Raw genomic sequence first — 24,786 nt, 5'->3', positions numbered from 1 at the left:
TTTTGCTTATTGATTAAGGCTTCAAATGTTTTAACCCGTGTCGCACCGCAGTTAACAGTAACAAAAATCTTTACATATACTATATCTATACGTTTTTATAACTGTTAGAACCGCACTACAGTTGTACCGGTCGTCCCGTACCACTCAATCATTCGGAGCCTAAGGCCACTAATTTCATTTGACCTGCCCGATTCTACGGAATTGGATAATTAAAAGTCCACAATTAAATTAACGACTAATCATATCAACACATGTCGTATAATTGATTTGAATTTCTTGGAAACATGCTAAGATTAGAGAGATCTAAATATAATTCAAAGATAAATAAAAGTAAAAATACAACTTACGATTTTAAACACGAAGTGGTGGTGCGGCAGAGAACTTTGACCGGTTTGGTAAAGGGGTTGGTGTTGCGGCGGCTGAGGATAGGATTAGTGACCTGGCTGCTCCTAGCTTCATAGCTATCGTTGTAACTTTCGTATCTGAACTTACTTCTTTTGCTGTTTCCAGTGTCTGAACAAACGCTGTAGAACAACGTTGTGTATACTGCAAGAAAGATGATAAAAACGAGAGAAAAAGTGATGATACTAATAGATTTGGTTAAAAGCATCTTCTTCCTCTTTTTCAACTCGCTATAGCTTTTTTGTTCTTCAATCCACAATTTATGTTTACTTTTCCAGGAATTTATAAAATGTAGAGATTAATTAAGAGACATCTGCGATGGAGTCCATACGATAATTTAAAAATAAAATCATATTAAAAAAAATTAAATTGTGAAGTTGATAAATAAGCATGAATTTTTCATGCCTATGACATCCTTGGCATTGACGATCTGCTTCGTTCACTTGATTTCGTTTTGAGTTATTCCACGTTTAACCAATTATGTGGCATGCTCTATTAAAGGGCAATTTCTGCCCCTTGAACATTCTGTTCACGTTACTTAAATCATCAAAGTGAGTTTTATAAACACAAAAGTTATATAGTAGTTTATATCATTGTATGCCAAAGAAGTTGACTTCTACTTACCTAGAAACGATCTTTTTCGTGGACATACGAAAGGAAATCATCAACCACGCAATCATTTCTATATGTAATTGTTGAGCCCGACCCCGTTTGTTGATATAATATTTATGTAATCATTTGTTCGTGTGTCTTTTTCTTTAGATTGTTTAACGACTTAATATGCATTAGTAAAATAACTTATGGTGTTATCTGGTTGTAATGTACTAACTCTTATAAATATCTCACCATCGCTTAATTATCTTAAGATACTCATGTTTAGTCTAAAATACACCCCTTATATTTTTATTGCTTCCATGAATTTTAAATTTCCGAGAACATAAGAGTATCAGCAATGCTAAGAGATTCTCTGAATTTCTTAATTAGTGATAAAGTTTAACATTTTAGAAAATGGCATTAGCTAAAATGTTGACATGTATTAAACCAGTTTATCAAAACCTCATTGTAGAGACTTTTTCCTTCTCTTTCCTCCTTTACTTTTACTTCTTCTTCTTTTTTCCTTCATTTTTTGTTAATTGGAAATAAACTTTACAAGAGATTAACCAGTGCATCTTTAAAACATCTCAAAAAGCAACGTTATAATTTCAAATAAAATATTTTTTTACTCAAAAACAACCTTAAAAATTTAAATTTTAAAGTTTTGAGTAGTGAAACCTCAAATATATTGTTTCGCTATTTAAAACCTTATATTTGAGATTCCATACTTTTAAGTCCTTACACTTATATCTCTTTCAAATAATCTTATCAATCTTTTTTATCATTTAAATCCTTATAATTTCACATTTCATAAAATTTTACATATATTGTATAATTTTACTATCATATATAAATTTAAAATATTATAATAATTTATGTAAATTTTATTTAAAATATCCAAAATCTCCCAAAATTCATCTGTATCAATTCGGCTTAATGGAAAGTCATAGTTGTTAATAAATTCTGCATATAAGTATTTCATCTTTAGATTGAATAGTTTCATGAAAATATCATAAACGGGATTTTATCATATATTTTATATTTAACTAGTTTTGATCAATAGTAAGACTGAAAGTGTAAAAAAAAAAAAACTTAAGGTTCAATAAAAAATTTTGTTTTTAGAGAAAAATACCATCAAGCCTTAAATTTGAAGTTTTGCCAAATCTTAAAATAAATTCGTTTTTGGGATACTCTTAAAACATTTCTAACATATCTACAAAATAGAGATTTCAGCTACAAAATATCAATTTATATTTTACACTTTACTGTGCTCCTATAATAGAAATACTACATTTTATTTATTTATGGAAGAATGCTATATAATATCTCTATATCAACAGAAAATAGAATTTCTCTATAAATAGAAGAAAATATAATATTCATCTATTAGGAATATATTTGAACAGAATCTCTATTTCTATATTTCTTCCATAATAGAAATCTATATTTAGAATTGGATTGGAAATGATCATACTCATAAGACACCCAACTGATCATACTCATAAGACACCCAACGGTCCCTCTTAAAATATAAATAATAATATAAGATTGCCAAAATAGTACAACAACTACCACAAAAGTTTGCAAACAGATTTTTTTTTTAAAATGTAAATAAAAATTGAATGATTGATTTTAAAACTTTAGGTATCCCAATCCTATTCATAATTCATTTTGTAAATAAACATGTGGTAGTAGAGTTTCTCAAAAAAAATAAAAAGTTTCTTCTTTGAGATATTGCATTGCATTTCTCATCTCGTCTCATTTTTTCTTTTATTTTAACTTTTATTAGAGACTTCCAATGAGGAATATTTCTATAACTAAAATAAAATTTTGTGTTTTATTAACAACAATACAGTATGCATGCAATATGCGGTTTTGAATCTTAAAGTTAGTAAAAGCTAAGATGACTAATAAATATATTTTTTCTTAACTCTTGTATAATTTTATTGAATAATCCAAACACAGAAAGTCCTTGAAAGGAAAAGAACAGAGTACGCATAGTGCAACCACAAAACAGAGCAAACACAACACGTATAAGTTCCCCCCAGAGACTGAACTCCAATACCTCACGTCCCCTGCTTATCAGCTACAAAAAGTTCCTCCAGCCAAAGAGGATTCCCTTGAGCAACGTAAGACTGCGACCACCGATTTGCCTTTGAATCAATAACCCGGAAGGACCATCTCCGCAAATCACTAAGAGCTTTCCTGAGTTCTGATCCCTGATATCTGAGATTGGCCAGAGATGACTAATAAATATAGTATACAGTTTTCTATCTAAATAATCGATTAGAAATTAAGTAGAATATTTGATATTTGAATATTTGAATACTTATAATGCATAAAATATTATGCAAGGTGGTGCAATAACTGTCATTTTACCTAATTATTACTATTTTCATTCTTCGGTATTTTCCTTTTACCAACTCTGTATATGATATTTATTTATTGTTACAGTAAATTTAATATTTCAACCAATAATGCATGATTTGGTCTTGTAATTTCAAATGTTTAAAATACGAAAGCAATTAACAAAATGGTGTTTCAATATTATATAAAAAACAAAGAAATATGCGGATTTGAAACTCTATTAGCATAAACAATCAAGACCAATAAAATAGCTAATTTATAATATAAAGTTGTATCTAAATAATTAATTAGATATTAAATAGGTAAATAATATTTATAATGCATAAAAGTATGCAACGTGGTGCAATAATTGCCATTTCAGCTATTGTTATATTATCCATCTTCGGTATTTTTTTTACCAACTCTGTAAATAATATTTCGTTGTTGATACAGTAAATTTTATATATTAATCCAAAAATGCATGCTTTAGTCTTGTAATTTTAAATGTTTTGAAAACTAAAGCAATTGACAAATTTTGGATGAGTTGTAAAATTTTGAGATTCCATGGTTATTGGTTTATGAAATTTTAAAAATCTTAGTAAAATCTATTGTTATTGGTTTAAGAATTTTAAATTCCATTCAAATTTTTTGTTACTCAAAAAGTGTAGATTTTATTGATTTTGTAATTCTATTAAATTTTATTGTTATTGGGATGTAAATTATCTATATTTTTACTCATGAGACTAGATTTTGAAAATATCATGTTTACTTACAAGATTTTAAAAATCCATGTAATAAAAATACCCACAAACAAATATCCCACTCATCTCTTCTGATCTTTCATCAGACATCAAAGATAACACCGTATACCGATTTTGAGAATTATCTTTTACATTATGAAGTTGTTTTTCTCTGTCTACTTTCGTTAGTCTTTTAATGGGTTTCTTAATTATGCAACATAAAAGAAGAAGATGCCGGTGGTGTTCTTGTTTTTTTGTTAAAAAATTGAAATATTCAAAAGTCATAAGATAAAAACATGATTTGAGATGGTCTACTCCTTAAGAAAATAAATAAATAAATTTACTGTTTGGAAATTTTGGATCTCGATGTTTATAGTGTGTTAATCAGTTGAGTTTTACAAAAATAAAAATAAAAAGTGTCCGGGTTGACTCCCCCCTATACTACTAACCTCTTGACCAAACCACTCAAAGATATAAACTCGCTGCATATTTTCTCCTAATGATCTTAGCTCTACCCAGCTCCCCCTCTCTAATTCAATTGTGAAATCAAGATTAAAAATTAATCAATTGCGTTTTGCAATTGTGATTAACTTTTAATCTTGATTTCACAATTGAATTAATTTTTAATCAAACACAATTGATTAACTTTTAATCTTAAAGTCACAATTGAATTAGAGAAGGGGATTTGGATTTTTAGGTGCATTTCAAATTGGTTTTTCATAGTGGTTAATGTATTGAGGATAATATTGTAAATACTTGATGAAGATGATGATGGTTGAGTAAAATATTCATTTTCGAAAAAATATAGGTAACTTTTGATGTTGACTTTTGGCATTTTCATGAATAACTACAACTTTGTGGATAAATAGGACAAATAAAAAAAATCTATAAAAAATAGGTTACTTTTGGTGTTGACTTGAAATTTTGAGTCATATTTGAAAAACTCCTTACATATAATTATAGTTATTAAAACAAATTATTTTGAAATTTCTGTCAATTAAATTTTGCACTTAGTTTTTTATATTTTCCAAATAACATATATAATAGAAACGAAGCATTTATAATTTTTTTTAAAAACTAAAACGAAAATATATTTAGTTATAATAAATTTCATAAAAAAAAAAATCCCTAGAACAATGTTGATATTAAGAAAAAAGTAATAATCTCTTTCATTTAAACACACAAAAATAAGCAACATATATATTTTCAAAGTAATAAAAATAATTTCCTTATATTTATCTATTTTACTTAAATGATTATAAAAATATTTTCAGTAACATAAACCGAAATGTTTTTGTCACTCGCACTAGTGAAATTGTGTTGGAGTGACAAACTGACAACCGATGGCTACTTGTCTTTCTGCATGTTCTACTACAATACTGAAATAAACACGTTCACAAGACTTGAAATCCAAGGATTGAAGGACAGTGATTAAAGTTACACTTGTCCTTTTCTAGACCATGTAGAGGACGTGAAACTTTTCTATGTTAATAACATACTATTGAAAACAAAGATGTAATCGAAACTCAACGATCAAGCTCTATAATCTCAAACTTAAGAACTCTTTATTGCTTTTAGAAAACCTCAAAAACTAAAAGCTCACAACATTCTAAGCTCTACCACATTACGGTAACTTCTTATATAGACTCTTATAGTTTCCTAAACTCATTAGGAAACACTTAACTAGATGACAATGAAATAAGACTTCCTAATCCTAAGTTCATTAGGATAACAACAAGATAGCTTCAAGCTTAAGTTAGGTCAACATTCTCCCCTTAAGCTTGATGTCTTCTTCTTTCACTTCTAGAACATCAATGAACTCTCTCATCTCTTTAAACTTACACCTTCCTAATGCTTTAGTCAAGATATCAGCCTTCTGCTCCTTACCAGCTACATGTTTCACGGTTAAAAGCCCATCTTCTACACATTCTCTAATAAAATGAAATCGCTTGTGTATATGTTTGCTTCTACCATGAAAGACCGGATTCTTTGTTAAAGCAATCGCAGTCTTATTGTCAATAAGTATCAATGCTTTGTTAGACTCATCAACGATTTCTCCTAGAAGATGAAACCAGTTGTGCTTCTTCCGTCATTAGGATCTACATTGTAGCTGCTACCACTATATCCCACAAGTCCTTTCTCATGCTCTCTTTTGTAGAACAAACCAAGAGAACAGCTGCCTCGGACATACCTAAGGACTTGTTTTAGAGCCGCTGCGTATGATACCTTAGGACTATGCATATATCTACTCAAAATGCCTACACTGTAAGCAAGATCAGGGAGTGTATGAATCAAATATCTGAGGCACCCGATGCTCTTCCTAAACTCTGTTTCATTGACATCCTCTTCCTCTTCAGCCTTAGACAGTTTTACACCGGAATCCATTGGAACTTGAACTGCATTGCATTCATTCATCCCTGCTTCTTCTAAGATCTTGGATGCATATCGTTCTTGTTTCAACACAATTCCATACTCAGACTAAATCACCTCGATTCCTAGGTAGTAGGTAAGCTTACCAAGATTAGTCATCTCAAACTTTGCTGCCATCTCTGCTTTAAACTCTCTTATGACCTCCACACTTGACCCTGTCACCAAGAGATCATCTACATACACGGCAACTAGCAGATGATGCCCATTCGTTCTCTTCTTGAACAGAGAAGGCTCCTTTGAACACTAACTGAAGTTTAACTCCTTGAGAATCGATTTCAACTAGATGTTCCAAGCTCTTGGAGCTTGCTTTAGTCCATAGAGAGCTTTATGTAACTTGTAAACCTTTTCTTCACTTCCCTTTACCTTGAAACCATCGGATTGACACACATAAAATTCTTCAGCCAAATCTCCATGCAAGAACGCGGTTTTGACATCAAGATGATGAACTTCCCATCCATTGGATGCTGCTAATGCAATGATAAACCGAACAGTCTCTAGTCTAGCAACGAGAGCAAATACTTCTTCATAATCAATGCCATGACGCTGCACAACAAGTCTTGCTTTGTACTTGCTTATACTCCCATCCGCATTGCGTTTTATCTTAAAAACTCACTTCAATCCAATAGCTTTACATCCAGCAGGAAGCTCAACAAGTGTCCAAGTCTTGTTCTTCTTTATATATGTGATCTCATCTTCACAAGCTTCTCTCCAAACCTTCTTGACTCTAGCCTCATTCCAGTCCCAAGGCTCATCATTGATGAGCAGCAAAATCCTCTCTGTCTCGAGTACTTCTATCTTGAGAACATAATCATCTAAATAACCCGGCCTTGTACTAGTTCTTGTTGATCTCCTTAGTATTAGAGTCTCAGAGTCATCTGTTTCGCTATCATCTTCACAGTCACTCTCTTCTTCATCCTTATCACATATATTTTCTTCACTCTCGGTTTCAGGTTTTATTTCTTCACTGTGAGCTGGAAACGTGAGCTCAAAAGTGACTTCAGACGAGTTTTACCCAACTCTGTTCCAACTCCAAGCTTTGTTTTCATCAAAAACAACATCTCGGCTAACCACTACCTTATGACTTCTTGGATCATATAATCTATAGGCCTTTGAACCCGGTTCAACTCCAAGATGCACTAACTCTCTGGACCTGTCATCAAGCTTCTTGAGATGTTGAGTATCACGCTTAGCATAACATGTACATCCAAACACTCGAATGTGCCCCATATTCGGCTTCTTCTTCTTGAAACACTCATAAGGAGACTGATCTTTCAGTGTTCTTGTAGCTACCCTATTAATCAATTAGGTTGAATGTCTCACGGCTTCACCCCATAAGTAGTGTGGTATCTTCATATGTTTCATGATACTCCTCGTCATCTCCATAAGTGTCATGTTTCGTCTCTCAACTACTCAATTATGTTGTGGAGAGTATGGTGATATCACTCAAATTACCTTACGGAGTGAATTACTCTCTCAAATAAGAGGTTCAGATGTAGTACTTAGGGATCGAATCCACAAAGACTCTAAGATTACACAATAGATTATGGTCTTTGAAATAGGCTAGATTAATTGGTTTATAGGTTTTAAAGCAATAAATGGATTTGTGAGCAAGTTTATTGCTCGATGGATTTGTTTTGAGGTTGTTAACAATTGGGAGAATAGCTAGATTCAGGTATGTTCTCAGGTATGATAAGTAATACTTAAATTGGGTCTTTAGGGGTTTATTGATATTAATTGTTCTTGAATTCAAACTAAGATATAATCAATCTGATTATCTAATCTGGATCTCGGATTACAACTCTCGTATGTCAATCACGAGAAAGTGTTGATCGATGATTCGTTACGAATATCGATCAATACACCTTTCAAAATATCGATCGACAGGGCTAGCGCTGCGTCGATCGATACTTCTTCCATAAAGCTTTACAGACATGTTTGATTTATATTCTCTAACTTACTAGATCAACTCTCGTCTGTATCTAGTCAGTTAGATCATACTAGTTTATTTTCAGGCATTGAGTCAAGCAATGGCTTGATCTCAATTAATCCTAAGATTTAAGTTTAAAGGGTGATCAATCCTAAACTTAGCTTTAAGCACAACTAGATGAAGAACTATAATTTTAAACACCCTAACAATTGTTTGTGTCAGTAATACATTTATCAACCTATTGAGAAACATAAATCTAACAGTATGGACTACTCAGACATATTCATGAAACACATAGTATGATGGTCTGAATAATACTTAAAAATGAAATTAACAATAAAAGTAAGCAACAAAATAAGTGAAAGCAAGGGAGTTCAAGATCTTCTCTGTTTTGTAGTATTGATCTATCTCTCCAATCCTAAGCTCTCTCCTTTCAATGGTGGCCTCTTGCTTCCTTCAAATTAGGTCTAAAAAGGTCTCTATGCAAGTCTTTTTCTAAAATGATACAAAACCCTAATAAATAGCCTAACAGGCGGCCAGAGACTTAAGATGTAATTATTGAAACTTTTGTGAAACTTGAAATCTTCTAATTTGTCATTAACTCTCGGGTGGCTTCGCTGTTGATCGATGAGAAGAGCTCAACATCGATCTATATTTTTTGGTAACCGTCGACCATCTCCTATTTCCAGCAAAGCTCAAAAGATCTCCAAATAGCTCCAAATACATCATTTTCTTTCAGTTAGTACATGAACCTGTAATTACTCTAAATAGACTCTATATAATAGTAAATATATCTTAAAACATTTATAAACCATGGCTAATAATGGGTAAAATCCATGGTCTATCATATGGCGCGATCATATGTCGTTTGATCCCATGGTTATCGCGAAAACTCTGAAACTCTCGAGACATGAACTCTCCTCATGAACTCTCCTCCTCTATTTGTACGTAATGTTTGAATGGTGACGCTAGTTTCCTGCTCAACCAAACTCTTAAACACCTTGAAACGTTCAAAAGCTTCACTCTTTTATTTTAATAAAATCGACCACATGTATCTTGAATGATCATCAATCAAAACAAATATGTATCTGCTTCCTCCAGCTATTGATGCCGAGATTGGTCCACAGATATCACCATGGAGAAGCTCAAGAACGTTTTGAGCACCGTAGGTTGTAGCTTTAGGAACGAGCCTCTCGTTTGTTTTCCCATAAGACAAGAAGCACACGTTTCTTTTCATATACTCATCTTTGGCATTCCTGTAATTATCTCCTTGCTTACCATTGCTTTCATAGAGTCCATACCAACATGTCCGAGTCTTGCGTGCCACAAAATAGAATCACTAACCTTCTCAAGTTGGAGACACTTTGCTCCTTCAACCTCCATCACGACTTTGTATAGTCTATTATTTGACCTTACTGATTTGACTAGCAAGTTTCCTTGTCGATCATGAAGCGTTAGATACTCATCTCTCATTCTGATATCACAACCAGATTCTGTTGCCTGGCCAAGAGAGATTATGTTACTCTTTAACTCAGGTATAAAGTACATATCAGCCAATGATTTCCGTTTCCCATCGCCAGTAATGAAGAGAACCGATCCTTTTCCTTTGATGTCTATCCTTGAGTCATCTCCAAAGCGAACTTTCCCTGTAATAGACTCATCTATATTCTTGAAATAGTCTCGATTCCCTGTCATATGGTTGCTAGCTCCATTGTCTAGGTACCAAATATTGTCAGCTCCGGATTGTGTCTCGAACTTGCTTGGCACTACCTTCTCTTCATTAAGATAAATCAACTCATGCACCATCAGCTCCTCAGCTTCATGTGTGCTATCATTCTCTGTCTCATGCGTTTCTCGAAGTTTAAGCAAACGGTCGGGACAATCATAGACATAGTGTCCTGTTTTATCATAACGATAACAAACAACTTTGGAGGCATCTCTCCCTTGCGTCCAGTCACCTCCTTGTCTCCAGTTAGATCGATCGCCATTATAACGTCCTCTTCCACGTCCCATATTGTTATAGCGACCGCCTTGACCTCTTCCTCTACCATAGCCTTCTTGTTGCCCTTGAGAGTCGGTATTAGTATACAAGAGTACTTTCCCTTGGTCATCTTGTTGATCTTCATCTTGAACTCTTTCTTCATAAGCCTTTAACCTCCCCACAATATCCTCAAAGCCTGTTGTGTTTAGGTTAAGGACTTGTTCAAGCGCAGCTATGATATGAATGTATTTCTTCTTCGGCAAGCTACTTAGAAATTTCTTTACGAGCTTTGGTTCATCAAGAACTTCACCCAAAGCTGCAGACTTGGAAGATATCTCAGCAAGTTTACCAGAGAACTCATCTATGGTTTTCGTATCCTTCATCTTCATTTTATTAAACTCATCCATAAGTGTCTGTAGTCTTGCCTCTCGGACCCTATCTGCCCCTACATGTCTGGTTTTGATCGCATCCCAAACTTATTTTGCGGTTTCTAGAGTACCGACTTGGAGAACTAAACTTTCAGGGATTGATTAGAACAAGAAAGCTCGAGCCATATCACTTTTGTCTCTGTCGTCGCTGCCTGGATCAATTGATTCTCACACCTTATGCACCTTGAGCAAAACGTTCATACGCATACTCCAAACCGTGTAATTGGTGGTGGTGAGCATCGGACACTTGATCCCGGAGGAACCATTCTCCTTTGGTTTGTATATAGCTATCGACAAATCCGTCATGTTTGTCTTCTCTTCTCAAGGTCTTTTGATTTCAAATAGTTAAGCGCTGATACCAATTACTGAAACCAAAGATGTAATCGTAACTCAACGATCAAGCTCTATAATCTCAAACTCAAGAACTCTTTATTGCTTTTAGAGAACTTCAAAAACTAAAAGCTCACAACACTCTAAGCTCTACCACATCACGGTAGCTTCTTATATAGACTCTCATAGTTTCCTAAACTCAATAGGAAACACTTAACTAGATAACAATGAAATAAGACTTCCTAATCCTAAGCTCATTAGGATAACAACAAGATAGCTTCAAGCTTAAGTTAGGTCAACGCATACAATTATAACAAACTGGTTTGGGGATGCAGAGGAAATAGTAATGGCTAACCATTATACAGTTAAAATTCAAGGAATTGAAGCATTTAAAGATACTTTTGTAGTTGAAATAATTTTAGACCATTTGGAGGTCGTGAAGCTTATGCTAGTGTTTTAACTAGGATCTTGCAGTTTACAGCTTAGTTTGGCTCTAGAATCTTGTCAATTGATCATCAGCTCTATTAATAACAAATATCCTCTCTTTTAAAAAAAAAAACTTTTTACTGTGAGTTCGAAGTTGAGCTTCTATATTGAGTTTAATGATGCTTATGTTTTAATAGATCAGGACGTTAAGCTCATGTGTGTATTTAACTAGACTTTAGAGCTTGAGATTTTTGTAGCAGATATAGTTTCCCTCTAGGTTTTATCACTGTTTTTTTATTTTTATCTTATTAAATGTCTTTTTTTCCGTGATAGTGTTTTCATTTTGGTGAATATTACTGCTTTATATTATGATATAGAATATCTACTTGGTCTTATGCAAAATCTAAAATGATACACAAAATGTAAAAAAAAAAAGCAAGCACTCTTGTGAGATCATCAACTTCATGCTACAGTTTCTTCAAATCCATTGACAGGACAAAGCTATTTCCGATGTTGATCTCACCTCAAAATTTATTTCTTGTTAATAGTTCCTATCGAAATCCATCGAAAAAATCCAGCTTCCTAAACCATCCTCACATCTTAGCCTGCTCAAGGATTACAAGGTAACAGAGAAACAACATTAATAATGAAAAGTCTATTACAACGACATAGAAACCGAGGAATGGGCAATTTCTGCTAGACAACCAAAGATTGTATGTTAACCTGTGAGTATAGGAAAGTTCCAAGAATGGCAATGGCAGCTCCAAGAGCATTGACTGGTTGAACCGGGGTATGAAAAATGATGATAGAAGCCACAATGACCGAAATCCTCTTCATTGTATTACCGATACTGAATGTCAACGGCGAAATCTGGTCTAAGGACATGTATGAGACCTGATTATACAAATGGTAGAACACACTCTGTGCCACTACCCACCTGTAACCACACAAAATGGAATTAAAATTCAAAAAGAGATTAGTAATTTGGTTTTAGTTCATACCAGACAAAGTTCGGTCCAATTTGTTGAGAAACTGCGTTTTCCCAACCAGCAGCCCACATTTTAGGACCTTCTACAGCGATTGCAAATGGTGTGAGGATCAAAAGAGACATCATCGATAAGCAAGCGTAGTAATTCATTCCGCTCACTGACTTCCCTTTCATCCCTTTCTTTGAAAATATGTTCCTAAACACAAATGCTAAATTCGATATCATCGCTCCCATAAACCCTGCCAAAAAATAAACCCCAAAACTTCAGGAAACTCTCATAATGTAACATCCATTGGTTACAGAACCAGTTTGTGAGTTTAATGCTTTACCAATCATGTTGAAGTTAAGCTCGGTGACTGCGGCGAGAGCACATCCTCCGATGATGGGTAAGAGAGAGAGATAAACTGGAAGAGGGAAAGTCTCTCCCAAGAAGAATCTTGAGACCAAGACACTGAAAGCTGGTTCACCACTTTTGATGATGTGTGTGAAGGACACTGCTACTTTCGACATACTCACTGTTGCTGCCACATGTCCGATTGTGTGCGCCACAGCCACCTGATGAAGTGACGAAACATTAAACACACATGTCTTAATCAGACAACCAACAATTAGAAATCAAGATTAGTTCAAAACAGAGTTATGAAATGATTTCTTACCGGGAACAGAGTTTTCCAGAAATCGAGATCAGTTTTAGGAGCTTCAGCTATTCTAGTGGCCCAAGAAACGAGCATCATGAGAGAGCCACAAGCGAGAGACAAGGTCGAAGTTAGCCACGGGTAAGGAAAAGCGTTGAGGACTTTCTTGTTGTAGATGTTGAAGACAACGTTGAGTGCCCACCAAGTCGCGAAATAGATTCCGATCTTCAGCTTCTGCGCTGATTGTTCGTCGGGAAGCTCGATGTTGATGTCGAGCGGACGAGATCGATCTGCCTCGTAGGCTTCGACTCTGACCTCACGCTTGAAGCTAGAAAGGTTCTCGGCAGATGAAATGTGGAGCGGCTTTTGATGGGAGACATTGGAGTTGATGAAGCTTTGGTTATGGCAGCTTCTGGTGATGTGTAAAGGAGAAAACTGGAGCTTCGTCGGAATTGACCGTCTGGCGCCGGTGGAGGTGGCGGAGAAGGAAGATGGAGTTGGTTTAACAGAAGAGATCATTGTCCCGAGGTGGGTTCAAGATTTTCTTGGCAAGAGAGAAAGAGAGAGAGAGAGAGAACAGAGCCGTTTGTTTTCTTGGGGTTAATGGAAGAGGTATAGAAGAAGAGAATTTATAGGAGATTTTGAGGAGGTTTAAGAACAGAGGAGGGAAAGGTAACGACAAAACAGAATTCAGATACTTTTTAAAATTACGAAATGTGGACGGTTTAAAGTGTTTAAGAGTATGGTATGGGTATTTCCCTCAAACTACTAAAGAGAGAGTGCGTGAGCTTTTTCCGTTGAAACGTTGAGTTTCATGATGTCTTCATAGAATCTAAAATCTGTGAGACCAAGTCTTTAGTCTTTGCGTCTTACGAGTTACGATTAAGGAAGCAAATATCAACTTTGAAATAGCATAGCTTTCTTGCACTACCCATATACTTTCTTGGTACTTATCCTCCTGTTTTCTTTTTAAAACGAATTTTTAAATATTAAACGTGTATCTTTTTCTTGCCTCATATGTTCAGAGACCAATACAATCTCTTCCTTTTTTTCACAACAGTATTGAACTTCTTATCTAGACTACAGCCACCATGATACCATCTGAGTGTATATGTTTTTTACATTAAACCATTCTTTTTCATTTACATATGAAACTGATCATATATGTAGTTTTCCAATCGACCGATAAAAATATGTGTATGGCATTTACTAACTTTATATATGTAAAAGTGAAAAATTTGAACCTTGTTTTAAGTTTTGGATATTAATAGAGAAATTCTGCTATTTATTTTTCATTATATATTGTACTGAAAATAATTTTTATTTTCTCCTCCTTTGTGGACTAGAAAAGGTTTTCGACCATGATTTTTATTTTCTTGCCGTCTATAGTTGTCAAGACTCAGAGGTAACGTGACCAAATATCAATCAATATGTAAATGTAAGTAAAGATATTTAATGAAATAAAATATTTTTTTTTATCTTTTATACTATAAAAAAAGAAATCAGTTTGCAATTCTGTGAATGGTACATGTCATTCACTGTTTTAAAATAAAATTAGTTATTTTGTTTTTGTTAAACAGAAAAAAAATTAATGAGAAAAACAGTTTTTAGCACAACCGTCCCCCACTTCTTAATCTCTCACGATATTCAATTTCTTTTTCTTCTACAAAAACTGATAACTTTGAGTTGTAAGCAATAGCTGGATTAAAATGCGAACAAGAAAATTCTGACGCCTCATGTCTAACATCAAATGTCTATCACTCCTTTAATTTCATGTTCGGCCAAATGTTATCAATCGCGTCCTTTAGATATGTTATTTGGTCAATGTTAGAAGGATACACCAACCATATAAGGTAACCATTTCAACATATCTTTCACTGCTAAATGTTTTGAAGAAAATTTTCAAATTTTAACATATATCGAAATTTTTTAATCTTTTTGTTGTTTTAGGGAAAATGACATACATTTTATTCATTATAAAATCTGCAAGTTCTTAATTGTATTTGGTCTTCTATATGGACTTATAATAATGTAATGCTTTTAATCTTTAATTAGTTTGATCACCAAATCGTGGTTCTACATTATTTTGTTCCATAAATTGCCAATAAAACACATTTTTATTCTCTTATAATTGAAGACACTTTGAACAATCATTTTGGCATGGATACTTTTTTTCTTTTTTTGAACACTCATTTTGGCATGGATACTTTTACAATCATTTTTCCCATGCATAACATGGGCCATAAACTAGTAACCAGAAAAATCATCTACCGGAATCCAGAATAATAACAAAAACTGTAAAATAAATGAGTTTTCTTGCCATTCAAGGGGAATCACAATGGGTGGAGACACTTTCACCTTACAATAAAATATATGAACAATTAACAAACCTCACATTTGTTTTTGAATATATGTTAAATTTACTCAAAAGAAAAAATACACTGTTTTTGCAACTTGTGCTACAGATTTTAGAAACCAAAAGATAGAGGTATAAAACCTAAACCATCATACTACACTCATTAGTTTTGATTTGGTCATCGAGTAGTGTATAATCAATTTAAGAAGGTTGTATCTAAGAAACTCATTAGAACTATAACATATAATGGTTCATATATGCCGCAGCCAAGTCTTGAAAGTATGTGTTGTTCGTGTGATATACGTATATCATATATACGTGTGTATGTGTGTTTATGTAACATTAATTTGGACCGTTGAAATGAAAGAGGATCTGGTTACATGTGCGACGTACAGCTGCAACATTGATGTAACTGCAAATTGAATTCTCACCGCAGAAATATCTCAAAGGAAAACTACAAAACATAACAAAGTTGTTGAACACATGCAACTCTCATTAGATGAGAACTTTCTCTTCACCAACACGGTTCCTACAACACATGTGTCCTTTGCATGTATGTGTGTGTTTATAGGTCAGGTAAACTTGGTTTGTTTTCGACGGCTAGAAATGTTCCTAGGAAAGTTCGTAATCAGAAAATTTGATTTCCAAATAGCTCATTTGATTGATCTTTCTTCGCGTTTACTCCGTTGAAATATGAGTCGTTGATTAATTTTAACAATTAGATACCAAATTATCATGAATTGGTTACACAACAGAATCAAAGGTGAATATAGGGACCAGTCAAAATAAAACAAATGAAAAGAGTAAAAACAAACTTCAAACCCTAAATTACACCATCGTAAACACTAACTTTTAGTTTTTTAAATAAAAAATGCTTTTGTATTTAAAGCGAAGGGTTTTGAGAGGCTACCAGAACTAAACGACTTAGCCGGCTCGCTTCTACCGCCGGTATAGAGAGTCTAACCCTTAGCTCTCTACCCGATATTCTCAAAGCTAAAAAAAAAAGCCTAGACGAGAAAACACTATCTCTTCTAATAACATTAACAGTAATTTATGTTCAGAAAAAAACATTAACAGTAATTCTAAGTTACTTATCAAAAAAAAATAGTTTTAAGTCTTGAGACGTAAATACTGGTATCTACCGTCGCCTGTCTATACGATGGTTTACCATTCAATTTTTGTAACTACATAAGTATGTTTTAAATTTGAGAAATCGGCCCAAAAAACACTGAACTTTGCGGAAATTACCAAAAGAAACCTGTACTCGAGTCTGACCAATAAAACCCAGATCTTTTGTTGATTTTTTTAGTTTATTCACAAACTTACGGTTGACTTACCAGATTAACACACTGTTAACCGACAGTTAAGACAGTGTTAACTCACCGTTAATTACTGCCGTTTAGTGAAACTACGTCGTTTCATCCAATTGTTTTGTTAAAGACAAAATCTCAAGACGACGTCGTTTTGCTTAATTAAAATTGTTGTTGGCTGGACTCAAACCCGTGCACTCGTGGTCCTTAGAGGGTTTTGCCACTGAGCTAGTGGACTTTTCGGAAGATTACAACACATGTTTATTTTTATTGATCAAAAGATGTGTTTGATTGAAATCAAACAAAACGAAACCCATGTTTGAACGTAACCCTAATTTCTCAAATCGATTTGGGGATTTTTCTTGTGATGTGAGGAGATGGTAAAGACGAAGTTCACAAGGAATGGAAGGGAGGTAATGATTTTCGGAGCGATGAGGAATTTTGATTACGGGAGTGACGAAGCGGTTCAAGAGTCGAAGAAGGGTGGAGAACGCGATGCTTCTGTGAGTTTGTCATCGCCGGAGAGATCGAGGATCCGTAAAAGCGTTGAAGGGATATCGATGTTGGCATCTACAGAGGCGTCGAAGGCGTCGAAGACAAGGCGGGGAACTTCATATGGGTGGTCGCCTGTGTCTCCTAGACAATCGAAGAAGCAGAAGGTAAACTCGGAGAAGAGTCTAGGTGATGATGGTGATGACAGAGAAGAATTTCTCCAGATTGTGGTAAATAAAGAAGAGGAATTTGGGGATATATGTGATGATGGTAGGGAAGATGAGAACGGTATTGCTGGCATTGAGGAAGTTGGTTGTACAGATTTGAGTCTTTATTTTGGTGATAAAGCAAAAAATGATGACTGTGAGATTGATGAAGACGAAGGGGGTGATGATGCATGGGAAGTTCCCCAATCCTCACAAGCTCAACTATCACGATGGGAAGTTCCACAATCCTCACAAGCTCAACCATCACAGACAACAGCGTGGGGAAGATGGTTCTCTTAGATCAATATTAAATATGCTTTTTTTGTGTGTCGTTTATGATGGTGTCTCTATCTGAATGCTTTTGGAACAAGAACTACTTTTTTTTTCTCTTCCTGCTGTTTTAATTTGAAACTCTCAATGAAGATAGTGTTGGTTATTATCTTTGTGTTTTCATCGTGTTGTTTATCTTGATGGTCTGTTCATTGGTGTGTTCATTTGTCCTTCTATAAACAATCAAGAAGTAAAACATAAACCTTACTGAAACATAGTCTTAAAACCTTATTGAAACCATTACCATTACATAAACAGAGTCTCCTAGTAGGTATTCAAAGACAACCCATCTGCTTTGTCAAACATGATCAACACAAGACATATCACAACGCCTAAACAAACCACTAGAAAACCCACTTTCATGATCACATTCAGCTTCTTAAGTTCATTTCTCGCCTTCCTGACATCTTCTTTCAACTCTCCCTCCACGGTTTTCATGCTTTCGATCTCCATTTTAATTTTCATAACATCTGATGCAAAGCACTCAACTTTTGGCAATGCATCTTGAACCTCTTCGTAGACAGCTTCATCTACCCATTTATACAAGTGATCCTAGACACAAATCATGAACACAATCTTTATGTTCAAACAATTTCTCACTACCTAGCCATTGAAGCTTTATGTTCAACAATTTCTTAAACACAATCAATTGCAATCAAATTAAACACTTACATTTTGAAACGTTGGGCATCTAAAGAAAGTTCTTCCTGGATTGACCTTCGTTTTTGATGTGTATATCCCAAATCTTCGACCACACCCGCATTGCTCCGGGATACCACGAATTCCCATCGTATTCACAGACGAATCCTCACAACCCGAACTCATCATGCGATACTCGAAGAAGGAAAGGTGAGAATCGAGATTCTTAAGGACGAGATCGAAGAGAATCGAGCTTGAATCGCGAACTGGATTTATGATTTTAAAAGCAATATAAAACGCGGCATTTCATTTGTCTTTTAACTCGGATTCAAAGAGAATAAAACAAATTGTGTTCGTAAATCTATTGCAAAGTCCACTAGCTCAGTGGCAAAAACTCCTACCATTAAACCGGAGTGCACGAGTTCGAGCCGATGGAAGCCCATCTTTTTAATAAAAAAGCAATATAAAACGCGGCATTTCATTTGTCTTTTAACTCGGATTCAAAGAGAATAAAACAAATTGTGTTCGTAAATCTATTGCAAAGTCCACTAGCTCAGTGACAAAAACCCCTACCATTAAACCCGAGTACACGAGTTCGAGCCGTTGGAAACCCATATATTTAATAACAAAGCTATATAAACGACGTCGTTTGTCTTTAATCAGAAAAATAGATGAAACGACGTCGTATACTTTAACACCCAAAATTAACATCCGCTTATTTATCTGTTAACTCGGTTAACGGTGTATTACTCTGGTCAGTCAATCGTAAATTTCTTAATAAACTAAAAAAGTCAACAAAAGTTCATGGTTTTATTGGCTAGCCCATATGTCCAGGTTTCTTTTGGCAATTTCCGCAAAGTTCGGTGTTTTTTTGGCCGAATTCTCTTTTAAATTTTAATATCTTTGAATTGCGTTGTTTCTATGGATGGACTTTTCTTGGCCACCGTAATATTTTGTGGTTTACAATGATCGAACCTAAAACAGTAAAAGAAAATGTTCAATCGTAAACGAACCTCATGGGTCCTGAACAACACTAACGATTGATATTGAATCTCAAGTCGTTTTCGTTTTGAACTGTTAACATTTTTATATAATTGATTCATTTTGTTAAAATATTTTATTAATATCCTACGACTTGTTCTTTTCTCTTTGTCCTCGAGGCGGAGAAACTTACTGAAATAAAAAAATTGTATTGGCCATTATGATAATATGTCAGACTTGTTTTCAATATGTTTCTGCATTTTATACTCACTTTGTTCCTAAAAGATGTATGTTCTGGAAAAAAATTGTTTCAAAAAGATATATTTTTTACTTTTTCAATGTATGATTTTATGAAAAATTGTAAGTTTCAGAAAAAATAAAGGTGTTTATTGAATTTCTATTGGGTAAAAGTTATGAAAAATTGTTATTCACAAAAAACAATGCATATTTAATGAGTTTTCTTAATATATGTAAAAAGTCTAGAATATGCATCTTTAAAAAAAATGAGGGAATAATATTTTGGGAACTCGGTGACGGTACTGGTTTGAAGTTCGTTACTTCTTTAGTTCTTTAAAGTGTGGATACTAGTACTAGTAAAAAACGTGTAACATCTCGACAGCGAGTTGTATATATGAATTTTTTAAAAATAATTGATTTAGTTATATTTGTCGTTAAAATGTATTTATTATTTTCGGCACATATTTGTTTAAAATTTCAAAGTTAACCGTTACATAAGGCCTCGACGTCCACGGCTAATGGGCTTCCCACGCCCGCCTCGACTGTCCACGGTTAATGGGTTTCCCACGCCCACTCATTGGACCTGTGGGTTCCATTTCGTCTGACGAGAGGTGTATTAATTTTCCGAAGGTTTAAAATCATTGTTTACTTACTTTCAATCACCACATGACATTTCCCTGTGTTTTAGTCTCACATGTACGCTATCGCGAATCACTTCCCGATAGGTCACCCATCTTTCCACTAATCCAATTTAAGCATGCTTAACTTTGGAATTTTAAACGAATGTGTGCCGAAAAAGGCAAGCGCACTTTAATGACATAGGTAGCCAAATAAATTATTTTAAGCTCTTCCATATATCACAACTCGGGATGTTACAATTCACCCCCTCTCAATGAACGCAATGTCTTCGTTGCGCCTCACGACAGGTCTCAAGACGCCTTTCGGATAAGAACCGAGATGGTTAACCAGCTCTGATACCATTTATAACGCTCCGACCGTCCACGACTAATGGACCATCCACATCCATTCATTCGGTCTGTGGACCCCGCTCATTCGGTCCATGGACCCCATCTCGTTTGACTAGCGGTGCATTAATTTTCCGAAGGTTCGAAATTATTGTTTACTGATCCTACAATCACCACATAACTTTTCTCCGTGCTTTAGCCTCACTCGCACGCTATCGTGAATCACTTCCCGATAGGTCACCCATGCTTTCACTACTCTAGTTTCAGCACTTTTAACTTTGGAGTTTTAACCGGATGTGTGTAGAAAAAAGTAAACACACTTTGATAACACTAGTAACCAAATCAATTATCTTAAGTCTTTTCATATAGACGAAACAATATATTTTAAACAAATGTTTAGCCCATGCGAACGAAGCGTCGAAGCATCGTTCATTTATATGCCCATTCAAGTATCAGCATAAGCACATATGTAGACCTCTGAGATTGAATCTTATTACAAACACATATCGATCCATTCATATCCATTTCCCTTCTAGTTAGCTTAGAGTTCAAATACACACTAGTCTGACTCAGACCAAAATCAATCCAATGCGCAAGTGATTGGACCACTCCAATTTAAAACCGTTTCTTCGGAAATTGATCTGGCTGATTTTGCCCCAAAATTGATCTTACGATGGGATTTTTAATTGAATCTGTTGGAAATTGCGCACCAGAATGTTTCACAAAAATGCTTCTTAAAAGTTTTCCAGTTAATTGTCCATATTCTTTTGATTCCAGTTTATTAGAAGAGTTAACATTTTTCCTTTTTAGTCAAAAATCATATGACTAAAACTTTGATGTGGATCTTTTTCATGTTTTTAAGTTTTAAAACATAACTAGAATCGGATCGCACATATACGGGTGATACTGATTTTAATAACAAAGTACGTAAAATTTAATGAAAATAAATAATTGTGTTATCTGAAGAAATTAATATTTAAATTTTAGCAACATAGAATTAAAAAGAGGAATATCTTAGGATAGCACAAAACAAATTATCACAAAATAAAACAAAGGTCAAATTGATCAAAACTTGTTCTAATAAATATATAAATAAATACTTACAAATTTTAAAAATAGTCTCAAAAATAATTTTCGATTTTCAAAAAGAAATTTTGGAAAAAAAATCGAAAAAATAAAATTTTCCAAAATTTTTTCTTATAAAAAAGTTAGAATTTGAAAGATATAATTCGGAAACATAATTTTTTATGTTTATTTTATTTATTTAAATAATTTTGTATTATATATAGGACAAATCTCCAAAATAGCACATTTCTAAGTTTATATCACAAAAATAGCACACAAAAACTAAAATGACCAAAATAGCACCTTCAAAGTTTATCCTTTGAAAATTTTAATTTTTTTATTTTTCAAAATTTGAAATCTTACTCTAAACCCTAAACCCTAAACCCTAAACTCTAAACCCTAAACCCTAAACCCTAAACTCTAAACCCTAAACCCTAAACCCTAAACTCTAAACCCTAAACCCTAAACCCTAAACTCTAAACCCTAAACCCTAAACCCTAAATCCTAAACCTCACCCTTTAACTCTAAACCCTAAGTTTGTGACTTTTGATAAAACATTAAGTGCTATTTTTGTGACTTTTGACCTTGAGTGCTAGTTTGAGAACAAAAACTTGATTTAGTGCTATTTTTGTCTTTTTCTCTTATATATATGAAGAACAAGGGTATTAGAATCTTTTGCCACTTAATAAAAAATGTACTTTTGAAAATGTCTCTTTAATGGTAGTAAACATGAATAATGGTACCAATAAAGTGGTAAACATGAGAATTTCTCAAAAATATCATAAACATTCGAGAATGACTTCCAAAACTTTTTTTTAAGAAAATAGTTTTCCAAAAGAAATTTCTAAATTTTTTAAATTTTAAATATTTATTTATTTTAATATATTTCATAATTAATTAATTAAATTACAAAAAATAATAGAATTTTCATTTAACCCTTTAGTGAAACTTATTTTGGTCAATTCAAATTTATATTTCTATTTATATTTCAATAAGTTTTAAAAATACGTATAATGCTTGGTGATATATTATTATTAGTTGTTATTAAATATCAATTTACCATTACTCAATTAAAAATTGTATGTAGAGCATTTTGTTGTTTTATATTTATATTTCATAATTTTAAAAAATTAAATACTTGCAATGTTTGTGATATATTGTTATTAGTCGATATTAAATATCAATTTACCATTAGAATATTTGATATCGATTTTTCAATGAAATAACCGTATAGCAACAAAGTACTTGAAGTTAAGGAGACTAAATAAATTTCTAAAGATATTTATAATTCAGTTTTTGTACATTTTACTTTAATAAAGTTTTAAAAGTTGTAGTAACAAAATAAGTATATGAATCGTGTATATATTTATACGAAAATTAATTATCAAATCTAGCTAATATATTTCTGAATCAAATTAAATATCAGTTTGAAAATTCGTTGGGACTCCACTCAATCTGGGTTATGTTGGTTGGCTTGGACTAAAGAGTACCTACATAAGCATGGGTTTTGTTGGGATGCTAAGGATGGTACATCAGGATCCTGGGCATGGCGAAAGTTGATGACTGTTTGCGTTTTCATATTAACGATGGGTGCTTTACGTTTTTGGGTTGACAACTGGCTTAGAATGTGTAAGCTATTGGATGTAACAGGTGAGGAAGGGATAAGGTATATGGGATTGACCGCGCTGCAACAGTTGCTGAAGCGGATTGCCTCTCCCCCTGGAAACTTCGAAGCCGTGGACAGCGTAGATTTCCTGAGATCTATGCTTAGATCGCAGCCATTCAACCGCTGATCCACTATCAGGCGCGGATATGGTGTTATGGAGACATCACCAAGATGAGTTTAAAGCTAGTTTCTTTTCAGCTCAGATCAGGAAGTTTTTACGCACCAAGAAGAGAAACGCCACATGGAGACACATTTTCTGGTTTACTCAGGCTGTACCCATGCACTCCTATATGGTCTGGCTTGCTTTCAACAACAAATTATCCACTAAGGACCGAATGAGGGTATGGAGAATTGAACAATGATGTATGTTGTCGGGTGAAAGAAATGAAATCAGAGACCATATGTTCATTCCCTATACCTATTTATTTACGGAATGGATGAACATTGCAGGAAGGTTACTTGGTGCAGTGTAGCGATTACGCCAGACTGGAATGACATGGTCTCAACATTTCTGCAAGCTAATCAGTGCCACATATTTATTTATCGAGTATTAATTTATAGAGTTACGACTATAGTGTACATAACTAATAATGATTTGATGAAAATGGACTATGGGTCTTAACCATGACCTCCCCACTTCCAATTTTACGTTCATGATCTCCACCAAAAAAAGGAGAACATTTAAAAAAAAAATCGTGCAAGTTTAACCGGATAATCTCTTTAGATAAAATTAGTTTCCGTTAGCTAATAATCGTGAAAGGGTTTATTAAAAATCATTTTTGAATATTTTCAAAATTAATTAGTTGACTATCCAATATTCAGGAATTTTATTTTGTAGAACAACTATAAACGGATACTAATTTCAGACTCTGTGTGGTTTTATAAACATCTTAAGAAAATAAAAATACCAAACCTTAATTTACTAAACAAATGCACTTGGTAAAACGATTTCAACACACTTTGAATATTAATTTGTACACACTTCTGAAAAGACATATCTCAAATGGAAACATATTAACGATTAATATATTCACTATATTCACTACAAGAAAACACAAATTTAACGACGGCCAAAATCGTCGTTATTTCCTCGGAAAAGACGGCTTACGAGGAAATGGCGATGAAAGGCGTTTCGTCGTTATATGATTGTCGTAAGAGAAGATTCGTCGCCATTTCCTCGTTAATTAGCGAGGTTATATTTTCCTCGTAAAGAAGAATTAAGTTTTCGTCGTAAAGACCACGTGGGGTTTCCACGTAACGCGGTCGTTGTGTTTCCTCGTAAGAAACTCGTAAATGATTCGTCGTAAAAGAC

The 24,786-nt window shown here is 33.9% G+C and overlaps 3 protein-coding genes across 3 annotated transcripts; all 3 read right to left on the bottom strand.

The window, feature by feature from the left end:
- Nucleotides 1-9,672: 9,672 nt before the first annotated feature.
- On the bottom strand, nt 9,673-10,809 carry LOC106336839. Its single transcript, XM_013775787.1, has one exon. It carries the CDS (start codon nt 10,807-10,809, stop codon nt 9,673-9,675), a length of 1,137 nt encoding a protein of 378 aa, XP_013631241.1.
- A 1,152-nt stretch (nt 10,810-11,961) lies between these two features.
- LOC106323048 (glucose-6-phosphate/phosphate translocator 2, chloroplastic) lies at nt 11,962-13,847 on the bottom strand. Its single transcript, XM_013761219.1, has 5 exons — nt 13,249-13,847; nt 12,922-13,147; nt 12,606-12,831; nt 12,328-12,541; nt 11,962-12,209 (listed from the first exon to the last, which is right to left on the bottom strand). Exons 1-5 carry the CDS (start codon nt 13,744-13,746, stop codon nt 12,198-12,200), a joined length of 1,176 nt encoding a protein of 391 aa, XP_013616673.1. The 5' UTR covers nt 13,747-13,847; the 3' UTR covers nt 11,962-12,197.
- A 4,338-nt stretch (nt 13,848-18,185) lies between these two features.
- On the bottom strand, nt 18,186-18,830 carry LOC106323058 (uncharacterized protein At1g43920, Chloroplastic-like). Its single transcript, XM_013761229.1, has 2 exons — nt 18,594-18,830; nt 18,186-18,473 (listed from the first exon to the last, which is right to left on the bottom strand). The coding sequence occupies exons 1-2, from the start codon at nt 18,747-18,749 to the stop codon at nt 18,186-18,188; spliced, it is 444 nt and encodes a 147-aa protein (XP_013616683.1). The 5' UTR covers nt 18,750-18,830.
- Between the last annotated feature and the right edge of the window lie 5,956 nt (nt 18,831-24,786).

Source organism: Brassica oleracea, chromosome C1 (genome assembly GCF_000695525.1).
Source record: "Brassica oleracea var. oleracea cultivar TO1000 chromosome C1, BOL, whole genome shotgun sequence".
In the NCBI taxonomy this organism is placed as follows: domain Eukaryota; kingdom Viridiplantae; phylum Streptophyta; class Magnoliopsida; order Brassicales; family Brassicaceae; genus Brassica; species Brassica oleracea.
The sequence above is the reverse complement of the archived record's forward strand: the minus strand, read 5'-3'. Positions and strand labels throughout refer to the sequence as shown.

What these genes read in the sequence shown, in the direction of transcription:
- LOC106336839 (XM_013775787.1), bottom strand. Translation starts at nt 10,809, where the DNA reads ATGAAGATGAAGGATACGAAAACCATAGATGAGTTCTCTGGTAAACTT.
- LOC106323048 (XM_013761219.1), bottom strand. Translation starts at nt 13,746, where the DNA reads ATGATCTCTTCTGTTAAACCAACTCCATCTTCCTTCTCCGCCACCTCC. An exon ending in GCTTAACTTCAACATGATTG is followed by an intron (nt 12,832 to 12,921) that starts GTAAAGCATTAA and finishes ATTTTTTGGCAG; the next exon opens with GGTTTATGGGAGCGATGATA. An exon ending in ATTGGACCGAACTTTGTCTG is followed by an intron (nt 12,542 to 12,605) that starts GTATGAACTAAA and finishes GTGTGGTTACAG; the next exon opens with GTGGGTAGTGGCACAGAGTG.
- LOC106323058 (XM_013761229.1), bottom strand. Translation starts at nt 18,749, where the DNA reads ATGATGAGTTCGGGTTGTGAGGATTCGTCTGTGAATACGATGGGAATT. An exon ending in GATGCCCAACGTTTCAAAAT is followed by an intron (nt 18,474 to 18,593) that starts GTAAGTGTTTAA and finishes ATTTGTGTCTAG; the next exon opens with GATCACTTGTATAAATGGGT.